Raw genomic sequence first — 22,773 nt, 5'->3', positions numbered from 1 at the left:
TTGCTTAAGTCTATGAGTGTTGCACAGGTGGTCAGTTTCCTTTCAAAAGCAATGTGGATTTCAGTTATTAGGCTTTCAATAGCTTTTATGGTTGATTGATTAGTTCTAAATCCAAACTGGCTGTCATTAAGTAATTTATTGTTCTCAAAATACATGTAAATCTGTGTGTGGAAGCAGATCTCTATGATTTTGGCCAGTATAAGGACAATTGATATTGGTCTATTGTTACCTGGTATTTCTCTGTCACCCTTTCTGTGTATGGGGAGTGTAACCGTAACTTTAAGTCAATCAGGGGAAGTGCCATCATCAAGGATTTTATTTGCACGGTAGAGTAGAGAGGAGTTCTAATTTCCTTAATTATAGCCTTTATTACAAATTTTCTGAATCCATTGTAGTCTTCTGTTCTGGAATTGTTCAGCCTTTTTACGGAATTCTTTATATCTGTAGCAGTTCTTCTACTCCGATTAAATCTTTTATTTGTTTTATTCTGTGATTGCAAAAGAAGAGCTTCCGCATCAGTTAAATCTTTACTTTTTGGTACATGGGCATTTACTGAATTTATCTCACCTGACCGTTTTGACGCCATTTGTTTTCGTGTTTCTTTTAGATTCCGGAAAACCTTTTAGCAGTCGGTTCGTCACTGATTACTTGGACTCAACTTACTGAGACAATACGGACAGAAAAAATGATTTGTGACCCTTGTGTACTTGACGAACTGCCTTATTTGCAACGCTGAGAGTATTCTATGACATGGCATCATATAATTTTATAATATGCTGTGGTGTTCCGTATAAAATAATGATCCTTGACCCCATTCTAGGGTATCTGCATCCACGACTAATATTGCTATCATGATTATGTATATTTAACGCCGGGAACAATATTTACCTCATTTAATTTCCCGCCATTCATATGCATGAAACAAAGACATTGCTGAGATGTAATGATCAGAGATATGGATCCACGGCAGTTATCTCCATACTGAGATCACTGATCCAAGGCAATTATCTTGGCGACTGAAACCTCAGCCATTGTAGTGTTATTGCCGAGTAGGGTACGGTAATGTTGTCAAGCATGTATTCCAGCTGATTCCAGTTCACACCAGAACTGCAATGTCTGAAGTTTGAGGAAACATTTGTTGCGAAAGGTATATCATAATTAATGAATCACGGTGATGTATCGATATTAAATACAATGTATATCACTATAATACAGACTGCTATTAAAGTCTATTAATTAATTCGCAGCGGAATAGCAGAAATGCATTGTGTGGTTTGAGTATTTCCAAATAAGAGAAACATAAAAGTTCTTCAGTAGTTAGGATACAGATAGTGGATGCGAATTTGCAAAGTAAAATCCTAATTCAGATTTTTTTAAGTGGCGCTGGACAACCCAGTTGATTTAATCAAATGCTCTGTCTCTGTCGTAAACTGTTCCAGAAAGAGTTCAAAAATTAATTGCATAGCAACCATGTATTTCTGCTATAAATTTTTTTACCGGAGTTGAGTGCATATCGAAGTAAATTTTCGCTAATTCATACCTTTTTATCGATCATGCTATTTTCCTTTAGTAACTGCTGAGGTGGAAGTAATTTATGACGTCACTGTTGATAAGACAAATTTATCAGCTTTATTCGATGTTTTTCCCCGACTGTTGATCTCGGCTGACTACATCACTAATTCAGTAGATATATTTTCAGTACTGTGCTAGGGCTATATAATTTGATGAAGGCTTAGATTGAGTTTAGAATGTAACACAGTTTCTTACTCGCTCAAAAACTTTCACGTGTTAATACTTTCAATTTGGCGCTCCAATGTGCATATCCGCAATGTGATTTTCACCTGTTTTCCCAACAGGTCCTCTATCGATAGAATGCTGTAACTATCTCTTCCACTGAGCAAAAAGTACCAGCAGAGTTGTTGCCAGTGAAGGATGCCTTCTGCCGCTACAGCGAAGTTAGAAAAACAAGCCTCTACGGAGGCTGTTGATCCTATTAAACAAGTGATTATAGTAGTTGAACATAAAATAAGAAACCTAGAAAAACGGAAGGTATGTGGATTTCAGATATTTTTGGTATAGTTTATGTAATAAATTAAATCATTTAAAAATGACATTTCAAGGGGCGCAACGGCAGCCATGTCTAGTTTCACCATGTGCTCTAAACTGAGTAGCCGAAGTTAAAGCAACGTATACTCAGCGTTAGAATTGGCATATATTTACAGACGTATTGTTGTTACATTTGACAGTCGTAGTATAACTTACTGTTTGTTATATCGCTACGTAAACGGGCTGTTAGGAGTGAAGCAATGTGGAAGAGCTCAGATCTGTAAACGATGTTTGAATAAATAGCTCATGTCCAGTAAGGAAAAGGATAGTATTTTAAATACTTGCCTTTGCAGTAATGCTACCCAAGTTTGAATGCTGATTTGTTGCTTGCTTATACCGTCCTAACTTTTAACAAAGCACGTTAACTAACCCCTCGTCTTTTCGATAAAGTAGGGTTAAGTGATCAATTTTCAGGTGGAAAAATTAAGTTTTGTTTTGTAGACGAGCTTTACATTGACGCATTTGACAGCGTAAATTCATTACGCGCACGCTAGCAATCTTGTAAGATCTTTAAATACAAATATACATCTCAACAGAAATGTTGGTTACCCTAAGAAGAGAGGGTGTCTACTTGAAACTGGAATACGCAAGGGTGACTAAACCAAAAGTATCACCATTTTGAGATGACAACAAGGACTAAAATAAATAGAATGCAGTCATAAAGCTGCTTGTGCCACAGTTTGTGTTGTGATTCTGTTAAAGATAGCTGGCCTTGCCTTCTCTGAATGTGAAATTTTTCACTTTCAGCCAAAACAGGTGAATTTCCGTTTTAACGTAGCGTTAAAATGATAAAACAGCGAGTTGTCAGACGTTTACAAAAGAAAGTAAATATTGTCTGAAAAAGATCCTCTGCAGATCAAATGCTACACTAGCTACCATCACTTATCACACTTCAGCATGGTTTTCCCTTTCTCTTAGGTACCTCATTCACATTTTTTGGCAAAGTGTGGATGGAAAATATTAGTTCTGTTGTTGATCATCAGAGTTGCATGTGCTCTGGTGGTGGTCCTTTTATCTGCAGAGATATTCTAAAAGCAAAGGATATTTTGTGCATGTAGATTATTAGTGTAATGGGTGTCTGAGGTATGTTCCCTCATCCTGTCTGTGAGAAATCAAAATTGAGATACTTACTTTCCCCATGGCTTATCCATACAGTAGTTATTAAAACACTTTTAATATACTGTTTAAGCCACTATTCAACTCAATATCATAAAGGAATGGGACTATTAAGAAGAAATGAAAATGTACTCTTTTTATTTTAAAGTAATATACTGTTCTTTAAGTATGAGAATTGCTCATTTTCTCTATGGTGCCAAATTTTTTCAGAAACAAAATATTGGATTTTGTTAGTTGTATTTTCTTTCTATTTAACTGAAAATTCCCTTTGGTTTCGTGCCTATTTTGGAGTTAAGTTTCAGTGACAAGAAATAGACTTCAAGATTTACTGATATTGTAGTTCTGTTAGAGATGGCAAAAATCTTTGTAGAGCAGTTGAAAAGAATGGATAACATATTCTAAAAGAGATGATGATGATGATGATGATGATGATGAACATCAGCAAAAGTAAAACAACGGTAGTGGAATGTTCTTGAATTAAATCAGATGTCCTGAGTTAAGTAAGTTAAGACAGCTAAAAGTAGTGGCAGTTTTGATACTTCGGCAGCAAACTTAATGGAGGCTGGAGTAGGGAGAATATAAAAGGCATCCTGGCAGTAGTAAGAAAAAGTATCTAACCAAGGTGTTGATTATTTTGCAGATAGTTATAGTGTGCTACTATTGCTTAATACTAATATTAGTATTTCATCAATATACGTGCAGAAGAACTTAGTCTGTTTTCATGCATTATGTTATCTGAAGCAGATGTTACATCCCAATCCACATAAATTCAACCAGAGATCTGGACACCACAAAATCTAATGTACTTATGTATTCATGTAAGATCTAAAAAATATTCCATTTTTTCTAAAAAGTAATTTTCATTTGTGTATTTAAGAACAGTGGGTTGATATTTCAATTTGGAGAAAGAATAAGTGTTTGAGATACGAAATTAAGGACATTTATACTACGTAAAAGAACTAATGTGAGAAATGCAGAGTTGCACTATGGTTTGGACTCCATGTTGAACTGCCCTAATCTGGTGACTTCAGTATACCACCTGTAATAGGACCATGAATGTGTTCAAACTGCCCTTCAGATTGATGGGAGCTTAACAAAAGAACTGTGGTATTGCAGTAACAAACCATGAAACCTTGACTTTTCTTCAAATACCACATGTGTAGCTTACAATAAATCGAATTAATGTCAAATTTTATAGCTTAAAACTAACAAGGTATTTAAGTTATAAGGTACCTGAAATGTAAACTGCATGTATTACTTGAGTTAACACACACGGTATTTTTGTTAGCTTTATAACCATTCTTTTTGACACAGGATATGAATAAATAAAATAAAAAGGCTGTCAAAACAATCAGTTAAGTTGGGGGAAAGCAAAGTTCTATGATAGCTTTCATTCATAGTTTTCCTCTGAAGATGTGATAATTCTAATCTTGGGTCATTGTATACTCCTCCAGAAGACATCCAGGTCTCGTCCTTTCTTAGCATACAATCAACTAGCATGTTTAACATTTTGAGGTTTAGCTAAAGATTTTAAAAAATATTGTGGATCATTTTTTATTGAGACTGCTAACTTTGAACTTCTTAAACTGGCGGTCTGTCACAAGAATTGAAACAAGCTGATAACTTTGAGAACTGGGGTTATCAGTTGCAGCAAGTGAACCAATTTGACTTTAATGATGCTCCATTCTTATGAGAAGATGTGTGTTTAGAAATTGTTTCTATACTTGGTTTGCCACTCAAGGAGTGTGGCTTAGGTCCATATTACACTGTAAAAGTCAAGATATTTTTATAAAATCTTTGACAGTGCACTCCGATACTTTTCACACCTTTTGTAAGTGTTAGTGTTGGCCCTAGCTTGTATAAAAATTATCAAAGAATCTTGACAGTGTAATATAGACTTTAGTTGCAGACATTGGATGATTTCTTAATTACTATGTTTTCTTCCTAAACATGGGCAGTCCAACATTCAGGTGGTTATTCAGTTTGACAGTCTTTTACTTGTGGCTTAAATGCATCAGTAGTGCTGTTATATTTCCTTGAAAATCTGCAGAGCAGAGGTGGGAACTGTATAAATACTAAATTGTCACATGCAACATTACTGATGCTTACATAGATTATAATTTAGTTACGACAAGTACTTAACAAATATATAGAGGCCATGAGCAAAGATTGTGCTGAGTATTACAGGTGAATATCCGTTAATAGAATAATATACCTTGCCTTTGGTTTTAAAAATCCTATCTTTTTTATAGAACTTTAATGTGAAGAAAAATTTCTGAAAATTGAAAACCACGCGTTGGGATTTCTTTGGAATGTCCAGTGTAGATGTATCTGCATAAGTCTCCCTCTGTATTTGTGTTTTTTTGTTTTTGACAGAGAAAAATAGAATCCTATCGTGAAGAAGAGAAAAATGGTAAAGTCTTAAACAGTGACCAGCTGAATGCTGTGTCAAAATTTAATGAAGTACAGCAGACTCTAGAATTTGCACGTGAATTAAACAAACAGTTCCAAGGTATTGCTGCAGATGCTGCTAAGCAGCAAAAGAAATTGGCTCGGAAAGAAGCATTAGAGAGGGCACAGCAGGAACATGCAAAAGTTAAAGAAATTCTTCTGGTCCAGGTAAGAAAACAAATGGTCACATTATTGTTCATAAAACTGAGGTGATAATTCTATGTTCAACTTATGTATTTTATAGTACATGGTGTGATTCACTATAAAAGTATTTCTTTGTTTTACTTGCTTGCTTTTATATATATACACTCACTCACTCACTCACTCACTCACTCTTTGATCCAGACCTCTTCAGGTCTTATTGATAAACTAAAAAAATGTTTGGGTGTGATGGTGGTGGTTGTTGTTGTTGTTTATATTCATGTATCCATTGCTTTTGTAAGGATATTGTCTCATGATAGTGGATAGAGGAGGATAGTATTGTTTGATTAAAACAGCACAACCTCAGTCATTTTATCCTATAATGAAAGATACTAGCTAGGAATAGTCAAAATAAATTAGAAAATCACTTACATTCATAAAACTAAGCACAAAATTAGATCTGGTATTATATTCTTTAAAACTGAAGGCCAACCTCCTCTTTTATGAAAGTTAAACAGTAGTGCAGTGGCCATAGAAGTGTGTATTATTAGAGGGGGGGGGGGGGGGGTGAACAGTGGACTGCAACTGTACACCTGTTGGCTACATTATTATAGTAGTCAATGTCTGAATCCACAACCCGTTTTTCAGCCAGTGTATCAATGCAGTACATAGACACGGATGACAACAAACGAAGAAAATAAAGCAGGCAGAACCACTACAATACTTGCATTTTGTTCTCTCCTCATGTGGACTATCTCTTTTTACTCTCTTAATTGATAGAATCTTAGGGTGAACAGCAGGCAAAGCATTAGACAGAGCTAAGAATGTGCCTGTGACACACCTATTCTTTTAACAGTATCAGGTTGTTTTATTTTGATCCTTCTAGAGAACACTCAAATAATGTGAAGCCAGGTGTAACTCTCTCTAAACTACAGGCTCATTTCTCTACTGCTACAATTCCCAAAAAACAGTAAAATTGATTATGAAAGACTAATAAATTAATTGAATAAATGCAGTGTTCTAAGTTCATCACAAATAGAATTCCAAAATGCTGGATGCACAGAATTAGCCCAAGTAGAACAATCTGATGCTCTTGAAAAGCATCAAGGTAGAATAACTGTTCCCACATTTGTCGCTTATGGTCACATGAATTTAGAAAGAATTGCCATATTTACCCACATATAAGATGACAGTGTATACAAGACAACCCCCCCCCCCCCCTCCCCCAAATCAAAGTAGCTCCTAGAGAAAAATTTATCTTTAACATTCTGGGAATGAAAATTACAAACCGTTTTATTTACAAATTATCTGCTTAAAAAGTTAACTCTCTACCTATTCTTAATTTATGCAATTTCCCAATTTTCTAAATTTTGATGATACAAGGAGAAATAAAACAAACAAAAAGTAGTAGTTTACATAAATTTGTGCTGTTTTAGTTTGTACCTGTTTTGCTTAACAACCTGTTTGTGGTACCATTATCTTTAGTCATCATCCTAATAACACACCTGTAAAAGCTATACACTGATAAGCCAAAACATTATGAACACCGTTCACTGCAACCTTGGCTGCTGCCTGGTGGCGTTGCGGGCACATGGTGCGGCAACAAAAGTATGTCAGCAGAGCAGACATGGACGAGTGTTCACCATAGTGAAGATGAAGATGGAGGCTACAAAATGGAAAAATCAATTGAGATAAGAGACTTTGTCGAAGTACAGATTATGAGTGTATCGAAAATGGTGAAGCTGGTCGAACGTTCACATGCTAGTGTCTTGAGCATCTAAGGAAAGAGGTAGGAACTGAAACTATCACTAGGTGCTAAATGGTTGCCTGTCCACAAGTCTTTGCAGGATGCGGGTTTCAGAGGCTTGTCTGCTCTGTAAGGTTGGATAGACGGAGATCTGTGGGATCTCTGCCAAAACAGCACAATGCTGGCGCGAGCACAATTGTTTCAGAGCACGCCATTCATTGTACACTGTTGAACATGGAGCTCCACAGCAGACCACCCCTACGTGTTCACATGTTGACCGAAGTACGTCGTCAATTAAGACTGCACGGATCTTCGGCTGAATAATATTTTTGCTACATTAGGTTGTTGGTCATCTCCGTGATTGCTGTCATAGAGGTGAATGGCAGCTCCAAATGTGCAGTGAGCCGTGGATGCAGGCTGATGGGAGCAGCATTATACTAAGACATCCTCTTGCACTTGCATGGGGCTGATTGAAGACACACTAACAGCTGTGAACCACCTGTGTCCCTTCATGCTTGATGTCTTCCCCAACTACTTTCAGCAATATGATTCAGTATCTTGGAGCCAGAAGAAGCTACAGTGGTTTGAGGAGCATTATAGTGAACTAAAGTTTGTCTCACCGAGCAAATTCACTTTACGTTAATCCTATGGAATCCATGTGGGTCACTATCAGCTGCCATCACCACATATGCAAGTCTGTGGCCCATTATTAGTGTGAATTACATGAACTGTGTGTAGACATCTAATACCATATACCTCCAAAAACCTACCAACAAACTTTTGGATCCCTGATAAGCAGAATCACCGATGTATTTCATGCCAAAGACGGACAGACAAGCTATTAAACAGGTCATATTATTTTGACTCATCAGTGTATATTCGTTGTCACAAATATTTGGCTGGTCTTCTGAATATGTTGAGATTGCTGAGGTTGTAGTTACAGTGAGACCTGAGAACACAGCTGTTTTTAGAGTAGATATGATTCTGCTTCTCCACTGATGTGAAAATGTTAAAACGACTATTGCTTCCAGACATATTGTCTGCCCAATGCACTCATCGGCTGCATAAAACCAGCAGCTGATGCACCCCCTTCCGTTTGTCATACGTCACAGTGAGTGTCAACAACTTGTAGCATGAAACACGTAAGTACACCACTGGTCCCTTCTAGACTTTTACCATCTCCTACAGAAATGAATACTACTTTTGAGTATTTGTCCAATTTTAAAGTCAATTCTGTTTAGTCTACAAATGGATTGATGTAACTGCTATTAAAAGGTAGTGGATGTTCCTATAAACTGTTACTATGTAGTACAGATTCTCGTGGTTGGCAACACAATGTAATTTGTTGCTTGCTCACTAATCCCCTACCTGCACTTGGCTTAGTTCTCAGCTGAGATGGTGTCACTCTTCCTCCTCCAACCCTTTATGTACTCTGTGCTTGAGAACTGTGAAATATAGATTGCAATATCATCTAGGGTGAAAGTCATATGTAAGAACAGCAATTAATAGAAAATAGAAAAGCGCAGTCAAGATTCAAGTAGTTCCTCAAACATTCACTCGTCCTGCGATCAATTGATGTCTGTTGGCAATATCTCCACAATGGGTCTTGCAGCTGTAATGTATTCTTGCGATAAGTCAGTTTAATATTATTTGGTTCATTGGAGATTTCATTCTGGATTAATTTTCCTTCTTGTATCATCCGAATGTCACCATTATGTTCCAAAGCTGGCAATGTTTTTACCCATTATTCTAATACAGGAACAGTGATCGAATTGTCTCATTTGCAACCCACATGGTCAAACATTACAGTCTCATAATTTATTAAAATATTCGTCTGGGTCAACATTTTCAGTTCTACGTGGTATTTTCATTTAAAAAGCAGTGTTAATTTGTGTATGTGGTACTCGTACATGTATGGCAACTTCATTGCAAACCTGTTCAAATACAAGAGTTCATAAGATGATAGAATTTAAAACTATTTCATCCTGTATTTCACAAAATCATCAAATTTTAAGCAGAACAATAGATTGTTGTAGTGGCTAGTTCATATTTCCTCACATTTCCCTTGCACTAGTGCCACGTGAGGCAAATGTCACATGATTGAGCAATGTTGATACTGTATCAAGTGCTTCAGTGTATCTGGAGAGCTAGAGGCTGTTGGAATGTGAGTATTTTTTGCCCAACCCTGCCCTTTCGAATTTTTCAAAATCTGCATGTGGCTCAATAACCAAATCTTCGTGTATAAAATGCCCTGTACATACTCTGTTTGGAAACATAAAAATGTTGTCCTCAATGGTGACAGTTTAATCTGCAAATATATGAGCATATATTTTTCGAATGACAAATGTGGGAAAAAAATTCTTATCTGGTAAATACAGTAACTGAAACAGAATCTTGACTTTGTGCAGTTGCCATTGTTTTCGTACAGTTTTAGAGATCACAGGAGAATGAATTAGTTGATTTTTTGTTTTGAGAGAATTTAAGTTACATAGATGGTTTGGTTAGGTTTGTTGCTTTTTGTCATTTGGTCTATGCCTAGATAAAGTTATAACACTCCCTCTCTGCTAACTATTGTACCATAACCTCAATGCCAGAAGCAGGTTGTAACATAAAACAATTTTGTAAAAGTAACTATGGCACAAAGCAACAGAGCAGTGTTACCCTCTGAGAGGAATTTTGTTAAGTTGACCGTATTGTTCCTAATGGAAGTGGCTTATCGGTAATGAGTCAGAATTACGTTAATATTGGAATAGTGACAAACAAAATTTTGTCTAGCTATACTATTCCTAGAATAAGGGAAACGGTCGCCAGCCTAATTAGGCAAGAGAAAGATTAACATTCTCGTTTATGAAAGTAAGTATAAGTAACTATAATGGACAACACAACAGACACAACCTAGACTTAGCAACACGCGAGTGCAATGAACTCTAACACACATATGTTTTAAGATTGAAGCTAACAGTTAGAGCAGCAGGAACTATTTTCAAAATTATAACAGGTACACAACTATCACTTTCAGGGTTTACACAAACTGAGTGGTCTTTATACTGTTAATATGCACACAAGAGAGACAAACACTTGGCATACATGAGAATGTAACGTTTCACAACTGCAGCTTTCTCACTTTTACTACAACGAAACACAATGTTGACAAAATTGCAAGGAACTGACTCTCCCTTTTAGAATTTACTACAGACAACAACGTGATCATTTACTTTATAAGACTCAGCCTAAAGTTTGAAGTTGGTAACAGCACTTTAAATAACAGTTTCAATATGAAAATTATTATTGGACAAATAACATTTGCTTTAACTCACTCTGTTACCACATTAGCTTTAACTATCTTTCTAATAGGTTCAAGAGGCATTATTTAATAAAGCTCTAGGCTTCAACGTACTTTCAGTAAGGACACTCGGTAATCACTTTACTTCAAACAGAGAGGACCCTGAGAGGTGTTATGATGAGGAGTAAAATCAAGGTAGGTAAATAAATTCCGATATGAATTACCTTATATTTCAGCACACTAACACATCCATTAGGCTGATCCTTCACTGTACATCAATATAGTATTACGTTACAGTGATTGCGCAATGTGGTGGCAACTGCATGTTGGTAGGTGGAATTACAGGTAGAATTGCCGGACTTTATCGTATCTTCATGGCGATGATTCATACAAATTCCAGAATAGATCCAGCTATTTATCCACCCATCCGAGGCATTGGAAAGAAGCAGTAAAAGCCTCTCTCTGAATCAGCATGATATGCACCTTTACATTGACAGTGCACAGACTGGTGGCTCGTCTCCGACTCGTAGCTCGCCTCCGACTGACTATCAGTTCCACCTTTTCCACCTAGGCCAACCACAATTTGCGCGCGCTACACAGTTCCGTTCCCGAGGGGAACCACTACACCATTTACATACAAACTAACTAAGAACCCTAAGTGAGGATCAGCAATTTACATAACAGCAAACAAATACATTAAATAAAACAGAACATTTTCACATATTGACACTTCTACAAAAAATTATTCACACAAAATTACAATTACATACAATAAGTTCTGTTCCCTCCAAATGGGACAAAGAATACAAATTGCAGATACACTACTTTGCATAGAATCAAATCACGACATCAAAGGTTTGACAAAGAAAAGAATACACAATTTTATGCTATCGATTTGAACATATTCACAGGCGATCAACAATGTAACATTAAATAAAGCAAAATGAATCCATACAGCATAAGAGCTGTGGTGTTACAAAGTCTATCAAACTAGCAACTATCAAGAAATGTGCTCAGAAATAAGATTTAGGGCAGATTGTATAGAGAAGTTTAATCTACACAGAAAATGATTGCAGATGATGATGAACCTGGAAATTTGTGTTGTATAAACATTAATCTCGGATCATTAATTGCCAAGACGTAAGGTCATCTGTCACTGCCAAAATTTTGTGGCTCAATTAAACTGCACTCATCAGGTCGCTACCTCGTAACATTACAAACCAACACATATTTGTACAAATAAGAGAAAAAGAAGTAAATAATAAAGTTGTTTTAACATAAAAAGTAAAGTAAATATGACTTTCCCTCTTTAGCACTCCCGAAGCTCCAATATTTTTTCCATCTGTAATCTTAGATTACAGAAAGTATTGGTTATGTTAAGTAATTAGTACAGATAATTACTGATCTCGTAACAGTTCTTGAATTAATACTACATTCAGATTTTTATAGGCAATAAAGCAGGGATGGCCACGATTTAGACTCGTGGGTTGGTCTTGGGCAGGAGGGCCAAAGCACTCTGCCTCGCGGTACATTTCCCCCACTGCCACACTACACTGTCTTGAACATGAAGAGGGGAATACTGTGAACGTGCCGCATTTAAATGGCAATAAGTTGGTACTGCAAGTGGCTTTTTTATATATTTCACATTTCTCAACAATAAAGGTCACAAACAAAACAAATTTTCAGCATTATTTAGTTATTTTTGGTGTGCTGTAGATACAGTTACCTGGTACAAGCTGTTGGCATACATACGCAGATAATTAAGTTTTGCTCTCAAGTTCCCATATATTTGCACTTTTGCAACCTTATTATGGAGACTCGAAAACTATATCATAGGAAAGCAATGTAAAAGCTCTGAACAGTTTCAACATAAAAAAAATTTTGTCATTAAAACTGAAATTGTCCTGCAGGTCAGTCAGTTACATCTGCGTATGCACAGGGGCACTTTAAATTGAAACTGCATTTTTAATGCATTCTCATTGAATAGTGTGTTTTTTTAATTCAACAACACCAAATGTTAAATCAACAAATCATTCCTGCCATGTGCCTTACTGTAAACATACTTTGCAGTAATATATGAAGTCTCCATGCTCTTTGTTCAGTTCCGTTTAAAACTGTTCCAATTGACTGTTGAATAATGTGTGTGTATCAGAAATTTTACTATTTGTACCACTAATTTCTTCACATGCCCTTTGTCTGCAAGTTTAGCACGAAGTGCTTCTTAATGGACACAATGAATCCTGTCTTTTGATCATTGTAAGTTTTTGCTCTTTAACTGTCAACTAAATCTTAAATTCTTCTTGCATGCTATCCTAATGTTTCATAGCAAATATGCAGTACCTGTCACTTAAGCGAATTGAGAATGCTCATCCTTCTCTTCTGTCATTCCCACATGTTTCAAATAATTGTTAAGATAGATTGCCAGACTACCCCCTTTAGTGCAATCAGCTTGCGAACATCCTTCATACCAGGAACAAATGGCAGAGGGTAAACAGCACTGACACCATGGCTGCTGAATGTTGTGCTGACTGAAAAATGCCACAGCTCAGTGCTGAATGAAATATCCTGCTGCCATTCTGGGTAGTTCTGAGAAAAGCAGAGTGACAGACTGGGCTTTGGGATGCCTGTGGTGTCCCCCCCCCCCCCCCCCCCCCCCCCAAAACACACACACACACACACACACACACACACACACACACACACACACACACACACACACTCTTGACATGCCTGGCCAACCCAGCACTAAAGTAAGGAAGGGAAATTAGAAATATGTGAAGTGAAAAGCTAAGTACAGGGAGTTAAAAAGCAGCCAAACATGATTGAAAAAGTCTTAAAATAATATTCTCTATGCTCAAATGACAATAAGTGCACAATTCGTGATCAGTTTTAACTACAAAAAAGTGCTTAAGCTGCTGTGACAATTGTGTGTATATTGATGGATAAAACTAGTAGTAGGCATAAGTCAGTTCCTAATTATGAAGTTTTAGCTCAGTGGGTGCCTTTTGCAGTACTGTCCAGGATTCTAGGTGTCCAATCTAAAGTCATTTCTCAGAAAGGCTGAATTGTTTCAGTTTAGGACTAAACCAAACATAAACAAATAATCGAAACATACTCAAAATTTAGATATTTTCAAACCTGTTATTTTGTTTGAAAATTTATCTGTGTTCTGTGCTTATTTACTGTAGGCCTGTTTATTTCTTAAAGTAGTCTGTTATGTTGGTCTGCTTCTGAGAGGAGTTTACATTTTTCGTGCGACATTTTGAATTCTACCTACAGCAATAATGTAATTGTATTCTGGCTCGTGTACTCTAAAAGAGTACACATTACAATGTGTTGCAGTGACTGACAGGGTCACTATCATCATCATCTTTGTTTTGTTGCGAAGCTGTGGTTGCAAGTTCAATGTCACTTGTACTGGAAGCCATGTTCCCGTGCATCAGTCTTCATCCACTAATTCAAGTTTTCTTAATTGACATCTTCAAAACCATTTTAACCCATTGCCAGATTTATCGTTTGTGCAGTTACTTCATCATCACTAACACCTTGAAAATCACTTTTTTCTGTATCGCAGAAGAATTTTCCTGTATGTTCAAACTAGTTGGTGTGGCTTGACTTCCTGTGTATGGAATCCAGAATTGTCATTCTTCCAGAATGTCACCAAATCCTCAACTAGCACTCCCATTAGACCAGCCTGGTTGTACCATTTTACTGATGGATTTATGCCTTGGTCCAATGGTTGTAAAAAGGCAGTCACATTAGGAGGTAAAAACTTGGTGAAGATGAGACCATCATGGGATATGAGAATCCTGGTGCTGGGATGTGAAGGGGTGTTATCAAGCAATGGAACAGCCTTCTTTGCCAATATGTTCTCTTCTACAAAACACCAAACTTGTGGTACAAAATCTATGTGGAACCAGTCTTAGAAAATTACACCGTCAATCCTTGCTCCGTTTTCACTGTAAGAATGCAAAGGGAGAGCCTTAACTGCGATAGCCTTCAATGCTCGGGGATTTTTTTCTTTACCAATCACTAGAAGTTTCACTTTGTCCTTCTCGGAAGCATTAGCAGTGCTCAAAATTTCAATTCCCTCTTTAGATGATTTACATCTAGGAATGCTAACCATGCTCTTAAAAGCAATGGTTCTGGTTGGTAGACATTTCCAGTACAGACCACTTTCATCTTCATTCTCTTCTTCCAAAAATTTTGGAAACTCTTCCCCCCTGTGGGTCTGGGGGTTAGCATATGCCCAAGGTATTCCTGCCTGTCATACTTGGCGACTGAAAGGGGTTTCACACGTTTCGGCCTTTGTGTTGATCCTCTGCAGGGTTTGACCTCCATTCTTCAAAATTTTCCCGAAGAGCGAGCCAATTGGGGAAGGGCACCTTACAGTGTGCATAGTGTCCATCGTGCATTGAGATCTTTAGCCCACTTTCTTGTCATCGGATCGCAGTCATGCCTTTTCTCTATCTCTTGGGCGTGGACACATTCCTGGGTGCGTTTTCCACCATGCACTGTAGATTTCTGCATCAACGAGGACCCTTGACTTCTTTGCACCTGATATCCAGCGCAGTAGCCAGTCCGTAGTGGTGGGGCCACCATGTACCCCGTTGGTTGTAGTCCCCTGACCACACAGGGATTGCTCTGCTAATGCCTGCGCCGTTAACTCCCCATGTATGCCAAGGGGTAGATGCCCATCCCCCTGGGGCATCGGGACTCCCGGCAATGGCCATCCTGCCAGGTGGCCTTTGCTGCGGCTGGGTGGCACCTGGAGGAGGCCCTTGGTTGGAGTGGGTGGCATCAGGGCAGATCACATGCGATGAAGCGTAGTCCATCATTTCTTGCTGGTGGTGAAACACAAGCAGTCTCTAAGCGATCACAAGTTCAATTCAACGCACAGAAGTACAACCCCAAATCGTTCTCCTCCCTGGCCACACCGTGGGAGGAACGTCAGGCTAAGGATGGCAGCGCATCTTACTTGCCCCAGTACCTTGTATGTTCGAGAGCTGATGGGAATCTTTCATGATGATGAAGCCTCAGTTTTTTGTTGAGCATTTAGAGGACAAGTTTGGGGAGGTGGAGGGCTTGTCCAAAATGAGATCTGGGTCAGTCTTTATCAAAACAGCATCCTCTGCCCAGCCACGGGAGTTACTTACTCGTGACAATCTGGGGGATGTTTCTGTAACCATTACGCTCCATAAATATGGTTCAGGGTATCATATTTCAGAGAGAACTTGTTTTGCAGTCCGACAATGAGCTGCGCGCCAATTTAGAGCAGCGAGGTGTGCATTTTGTCCGGCGCGTCCACCGGGGTCCGAAGGATAATCAGGTTGCCACCAGTGCCTTAATCTTGGCCTTAGAGGGTGCAACATTACCCGAGAAGGTCAAGGTGATGGTCTATCGCTGTGATGTAAAGTCCTTTATCCCTCCCCTGATGTGGTGCTTGAAATGCTGGAAGTTCGGCTATATGTCTTCCCGCTGTACTTTCAGCATCACAGGCCGAGATTGTGGACACTCATCACATCCCAGTACTCCATGTGCCCTGCCTCCCATCTGTGTCAACTGTGGAGAGCACCATTTTCCTTGCTCGCCCCACAGCAGGATTCTCCACAAAGAAAGGAAAATCATGGAGTAAAAGACCTTGGGCTGACTGACCTACACTGAGGCTAAGAGAAAATTTGAATGCCTGCATCCTGTGCATATGACATCGTCTTATGCCGCCGCTCCAACAGTTCTGACACCATCAGCTCCGCCGACCCAGGTCTCCTCTGAGCCGGAAGACTACACCTGCCCACTTGATGGTGGGGGGCATTTCCCTCCCTGTTGTTCCTGCACCACCTACTTCGTGAGCAGCAAACCCCCCCCCCCCTCCCCCCTTCCCAGCCATCGGGGATGTCCATCCCCACTTCCAAGCCATAGAAGCGTAAGTCTTCTTCGGCTTCTCTTGCTGGGAAGGGGTCTCTTGGGTCTTACCCTTCCCAGGTTTTTTCTAGTGGGAAAGATGACACCTGCCAGTGGCTGAAGAGCACAAAAGCAGCTGGTCGTAAGGCTTCACACTCATCCTCAGTCCTGGAGACTGAATCGGTGAAATCCTCCCAGCCAGGGAAACCCAAGGAGCAGGAAGATAAATCAAAAAAAAATCCTGAGACCAAGGAAATTACGGTGGCACCCACACCATTACCGCTACCTACAAGCTCTACAGCTGAGGATGGAGTGGAGATTTTGGCGTCCGCTGAGGACCTAGATCTCGCCAGACCCTCAGACACAATGGATGTAGACGGCTCGGGCAATATATTGGTGGCAGCAGGTGACTCCGAGGTGTAAACTGCCTCAGTGTTCCATGCCTTCCCAGTCTCACGATGTTATCCTCCAGTGGAACTGCGGCAGTTTTCTCCACCGCGTGGCTGAGCTACGGCAACTGTTAAGCTTTACACCTGCGATCTGCATTGCCTCCAGGAAACCTGGTTCCCAGCAATGCAGACGCCTGCCCTCTGCGGCTATAAAAGGTGCTACAGGAACCGTAGCAACTATAAGCAATTATAATAGTGTCAGGTGGAGTTTGCGTTTGTCCTGAAGTTGGTCTGTAGTGAACATATGTCCCTTCAAACCCCTCTTGATGCTGTGGCTGTCAGAATAAGGATGATGCAGGCAATAACTGTCTGCAATGTATATCTTCCTCCTGATGGTGCAGTACCCCTGAATATATTAGCTGCACTGATTGATCAACTCCCTAAACGTTTCCTACTTCTGGGAGATTTTAATGCCTATAACCCCTTGTGGGGTTGTACCATGCTTACTGGCAGAGGCAGAGATGTCGAAACTTCACTGTCTCAATTCGACCTCTGCCTCTTAAATACTGGGGCCGCCACACATTTCAGTGTGGCTCATGGTAGTTACTCGGTCATCGATTAATCAATTTACAGCCCAGGACTTCTCCCATCTATCCACTGGAGAGCACATGACGATCTGTGTGGTAGAGACCACTGCCCCAGCATCAGGCACACAGACGCCTACCCAGATGGGCTTTGAACAAGACAGACGGGGGAACTTTTAATCACCTCTGCTGAATCTCCCCGACACAGTAACATCGATGTGATGGTTGAGCAGGTGACCAGCTAAATTGTTTCTGCAGCAGAAAATGCAATCCCTCGCTCTTTAGGGTGCCCCTGACGAAAGGCAGTCCCTTGGTGGCCACTGGAAGCCGCTGAAGCAATTGGAGCGACCTGGCGACATCATATCCTTGCCACATTGTATGAGTGGGGTCTCCGGGGCATGCTCCCGATTTTTGTCCAAAACTTTGTGTCGCTCCGTACTTTCTGTGTCCAAGTTGGTGACTCATAATTCCATCCATATCCAGGAGAATTGAGTCCCGCAGGGCTCTGTATTGAGTCTCTCTCTATTTTTAGTGGCCGTTAAAGGTCTAGCAGCAGCTGTCGAGCCCTCCGTCTCACCGTCTCTGTGTGCAGACAACTTCTGCAGTTCATACTGCTGCTCCAGTACTGTTGTTGCTGAGCGGCACCTCCAAGGAGCCACCCACAAGGCGCAGTCATGGGCTCTAGCCCACGGCTTCCAGTTTTCAGCCACAAAGTCGTGTGTCATGCACTTCTGTTGGCATTGTACCGTTCATCCGGAACCCGCACTTTACCTTAATGATGATCCACTCACTGTAGTGGAGACATATCAGTTCCTAGGACTGATTTTCGACGATTGACTTGGCTCCCTCATCTTCGTCAGCTTAAGCAGAAGAGCTGGCATCACCTCAATGCCCTCCATTGCCTGAGCAACACCAATTGGGGTGCAGATCGCTGTACGCTGCTGCAGCTCTACAGAGCCCTTGTCCAATCCCAAATTGACTGTGGAAGTGTGGTTTATGGTTCTGCAGTGCCTTCAGCATTGCATTTACTCAACCCTGTTCACCCCTGTTGGGTCCCATTAGCAACAGGAGCTCCTACGACGAGTCTGGTGACCAGCTTACTGGTGGAGGCTGGTGTCCCTCCCCTGCAGATCAGACATGCGCAACTACTCACCAGTTACGCAACACACATTCATAGTTCCCCTGCGCATCCAAATTAGTTTCCTTTTCTTGCCCACTGCAGTCCATCTACTGCATCGACGACCCAAATCGGGGCTAGCAATTGCGGTTCGCATGCAGTCCCTTCTCTCTGAACTGGAGTCCTTCCCTTTACCATCTCTTATTGCAGTCCGTTCACGTACACCTCCAGGGTGTACGCCTTGGCCGCAGCATCGTCTGGAACTTTTTCATGGCTCTAAGGACTGTTTACCCCACCGCTCTCCACTGTCACTTCCTCTAAATTCTTGATGTGTTCCAGGGCTCTGAAGTGGTTTACACCAACGGCTCAATGGCTGATGATCACTTAGGCTTCGCTTATGTTCATGGAGGATGTATCGACGAGTTGGCTGCAGTGGCAGCCCGTTGGCTGCAGTGTTTTCTCTGCAGAGCTGGTGGCCGTATCTCGTGCTCTTGAGTACATCCGCTCATGTCCTGGCAAGTAATTTCTCCTGTGTATTGACTCATTGAGCAGCCTACAAGCTATCAACCAGTGCTACCTTCACCACCCTCTAGTAGCGTCCATACAGGAGTCCATTTATGCCCTGGAACAGTCCCGTCGTTTCATGGTATTTGTGTGGACCCCTGGACACATCGGAATCCCCGGCAACGAACTTCCCGACAGGCTGGCCAAACAGGTGACACGGAAACCTTTTCTGGAGATAGGCATCTCTGAAGCTGACCTGTGTTCTTACACCGCAGGGTTTTCCGGCTTTGGGAGATGGAATGGCGTAACAGGACGCACAACAAACTGCATGTCATTAAGGAGACTACGAATGTGTGGAAGTCTTTCATGCAGGCCTCTCGCAGGGAATCAGCTGTCCTCTGCTGGCTCCGCATTGGCCATACGTGGCTAACGCATGGTTACCTACTCCGTCGTGAGGTCACCTCAGTGTCGCTGTGGCTCCCAAATGACAGTTGTCCACCTCTTGATGGACTGCCCACTTTTGGCCGCCCTGTTTCAGACTTTTAACTTTCCCAGCACCCTGCCTTTGGTGTTGAGTGGCAATGCCTCCACAGCAGCTTAAGTTGTACATTTTATCCTTGATATTGGGTTTTATACTTCTATGTAGGTTTTAGTGCTTGTCCTTTGTCCCTCTGTGTCATCCACCCTAGTGCTTTTAGGGTGGAGGTTTTCATGTGTTGTGGATTTCCCTTTTTATTCCCGTGGTTGGCCAGCCACTGCAATCTGCATTCATGTTTTACTGTCTTCTGTTTCTAGCATCTCTGTTTTCTTGTCCTCTTTCGTTCCTTTTAGTGTTCGTTGCCTTCCCTTCGTTCTTGTGGCTTTTCCTTTCTTTCCATTTTGTGTTGTGTGTTTCGTCCATTTTATTCTAACACTTGTGGCATTGTTTTATTAGGAACAAGGGACCGATGACCTCGTAGTTTGGTCCCTTCTCCTGCCTTTAAACCAACCAACCAATCGGAAACCCTTCCCAGGAGAAATTAGCTGCCACAAAATTTGAACTAAGCTGCTTTCCTTGCACAGTAAGTTCCTGAATCCCATGATGATGTTTGAATCTGATTAGCCATCCAGATGAGGCCCCATATAACCATAGAGCTTCAGGGAAAAAGAGTTAGCTCTTTTGCCACACATTGTGTCTGAAATAGTGATACCTTCTGCTTGTTTTTGGCAGCATCTAGGCCGTCAAATGTAGATCTCTTCATGCTGTTGCGTGCAGGTGGTCCAGAATTAGAATTGCATTTCCTGACAACATGCTTATTCCTCTTAATGTCCCAGACAGTCTGCATTCCAGTGCCAATATTAGCACTTGGTTTTGCAGTTGTTAGGGGACCAATGACCATAGATGTTAAGTCCCATAGTGCTCAGAGCCATTTGCAGTTGTTTTCCCCTTCTCAAATCTTCCAATTAATTCTAAATTTTGTTTTAATGTTAACGTGTTTCTTTCGTTTTGCCATCATATCTCTTAGAAATTTCTTTTGACTTGCTTCAATGGCACATGCCGATTACCATTAGAAAATTACAGTTTTGTTAGAGATTGGTATTAAGACATCCTGTGAAACATTGTTAAATCCCTTCTCAGAAAACTACCTAGAACAGATAGTTAGGAAACCTCAGTCATGATGGAAATATGTTGGATCTAATGGCAACAAATAGGCCTGACCTCTTTGAGGATGTCCACATCAAACCTGGTATCAGTGACCATTATGCAGTTGTGGCAACAATGACTTCCAGAGTACAGCAAAAACAAGCAGAAAGATGTATGTTCAGTAAACCAGATAAAAAATCAACAGTGTCTTAACTTTCAGCATAGGGCTGGAACATGTACACACACTATTGCTAAAGTTTAAAAGAACTGTTGACTGTGTAGTGGATATATATGCACCCAGCAGAACAGTTCATAATGGAAGGGAACATCTGTGGTATAGTCACTAGACATTGAGATTACTATATAATAGGTATAAAACAAAGCATAGGGCTAGAAAGAGAGGGGGTGGGGATATGGTAAATGAAAAGTATGGGGCTGTCAAGAGAGCAACGCATGATGCCTTCAATGACTATTGTAGCAGAGTATTGTCAGATGATATTTCAGAAAAACCAGATCAATTCTGGTCATGTGTAAAGGCTGTTAGAGGCACCAAAGTTAGTGTCCAGTCCATAGTGAATGACACTGGAACTGAAATTGAGGGTAGCAAAGCAAAAGCTGAAATACATAACTCAGTTTTCAGATGTTCCTTTACAAAGGAACAGGAGAATTGCTCTAATTTAATCCTCTTACCATTGAAAAGATGAATGAAATAAGTGTTGGTGTCAATGGTGTTGAGAAACATCTGAAATTGTTAAAATTGAAGAGATCTCCAGGGCCTACTGAAATCTGTCTCAAGTTCAACCTGCCATCCAATATGTTTCACATTGATTTGTTGTAGAACCTTGGAACATATTCTGAGCTCAAACATAATGAGGTATCTTGAACAGAATGACCTCCTCAGTGCCAATTGGCATGGATTCCAAAATCATCATGTGAAACACAACTCACACTCTTCTCAAATGGCATACTGAAAGCTTAGGATCAAGGCAGTCAGGAAGATACAGTATTTCTTGCTTTCTGAAAATCATGCGACTCAAAGTCCAGTGTATCTTGGATGGAGTAATTGTCAGATGTAGAAGTAACTTTTGGTGTGCCCCACAGAAGTGTGTTGTGACCCTTATTGTTCCTGCTGTAATTTAATGACATAATGGACAACATTAATAGTAACATGAGGCTTTTTGCAGATGATGCAGTTACCTAGAATAAAGTACTATCTGAAAGCAGCTGTATAAATATTAAGTCAGATCTTGATAAGATTTCAAAGTTGGCAACTTGCTTTAAATGTTCAGAAATGTAAAATTGTGCATTTCACAGCGAAAACATAGCATCCTATGACTATAATATCAGTGAGTCACTGTTGGAATCACCAAACATGTACAGACTGCTGGGATATGACAAGGAATGATCACATAAGCTCAGTCTGGGTTTTGAATGTGGATAGAGAAGGGCAACATGAATAGTGACAGGTTTCTTTGATCCATGGGAGTGTATACAGAGATAGTGAAGGAACTGATCTGGAAGACTTAAAAAGATAGACATAAACTATCCCGAGAAATTCTGTTAATGAAGTTTCAAGATTTGGCTTTAAATGATGACTCTAAACATGTACTACAATCCCCTACATATTGCTCACATAGCAATCAAGAGGATAAGATTAGAATTATGGCACACAGTGAGGCATTCAAACAATTGTTCTTCCTGCACTCCATAACTGAATGGAACGATGGTATGTAGAGTATAGATGTAGATGAGTAGGCTGGACTATAACAAGGGAAACAGTACTCTTTTTTTTTTTTTTTTTTTTTGTTTT

General features: G+C 40.2%; 1 protein-coding gene across 2 annotated transcripts in view; it reads left to right on the top strand.

The window, feature by feature from the left end:
- Positions 1 to 1,873: 1,873 nt before the first annotated feature.
- The window catches only part of LOC124605148 (caprin homolog), an 86,304-nt gene continuing 65,404 nt past the window's right edge, over positions 1,874 to 22,773 (top strand). The window contains exons 1-2 of one of the 2 annotated variants that reach the window (XM_047136629.1): positions 1,874 to 2,049; positions 5,599 to 5,841. In XM_047136629.1, coding sequence (XP_046992585.1) covers positions 1,933 to 2,049; positions 5,599 to 5,841 — 360 coding nt within the window. In that variant the 5' untranslated portion in view covers positions 1,874 to 1,932. The remainder of the gene's footprint in view (positions 2,050 to 5,598; positions 5,842 to 22,773) is intronic. The other variant, XM_047136628.1, reaches the window with a different exon arrangement.

The sequence above is a fragment of the Schistocerca americana genome, chromosome 3, assembly GCF_021461395.2.
Source record: "Schistocerca americana isolate TAMUIC-IGC-003095 chromosome 3, iqSchAmer2.1, whole genome shotgun sequence".
Classification (NCBI taxonomy): Eukaryota; Metazoa; Arthropoda; class Insecta; order Orthoptera; family Acrididae; genus Schistocerca; species Schistocerca americana.
The sequence above is the reverse complement of the archived record's forward strand: the minus strand, read 5'-3'. Positions and strand labels throughout refer to the sequence as shown.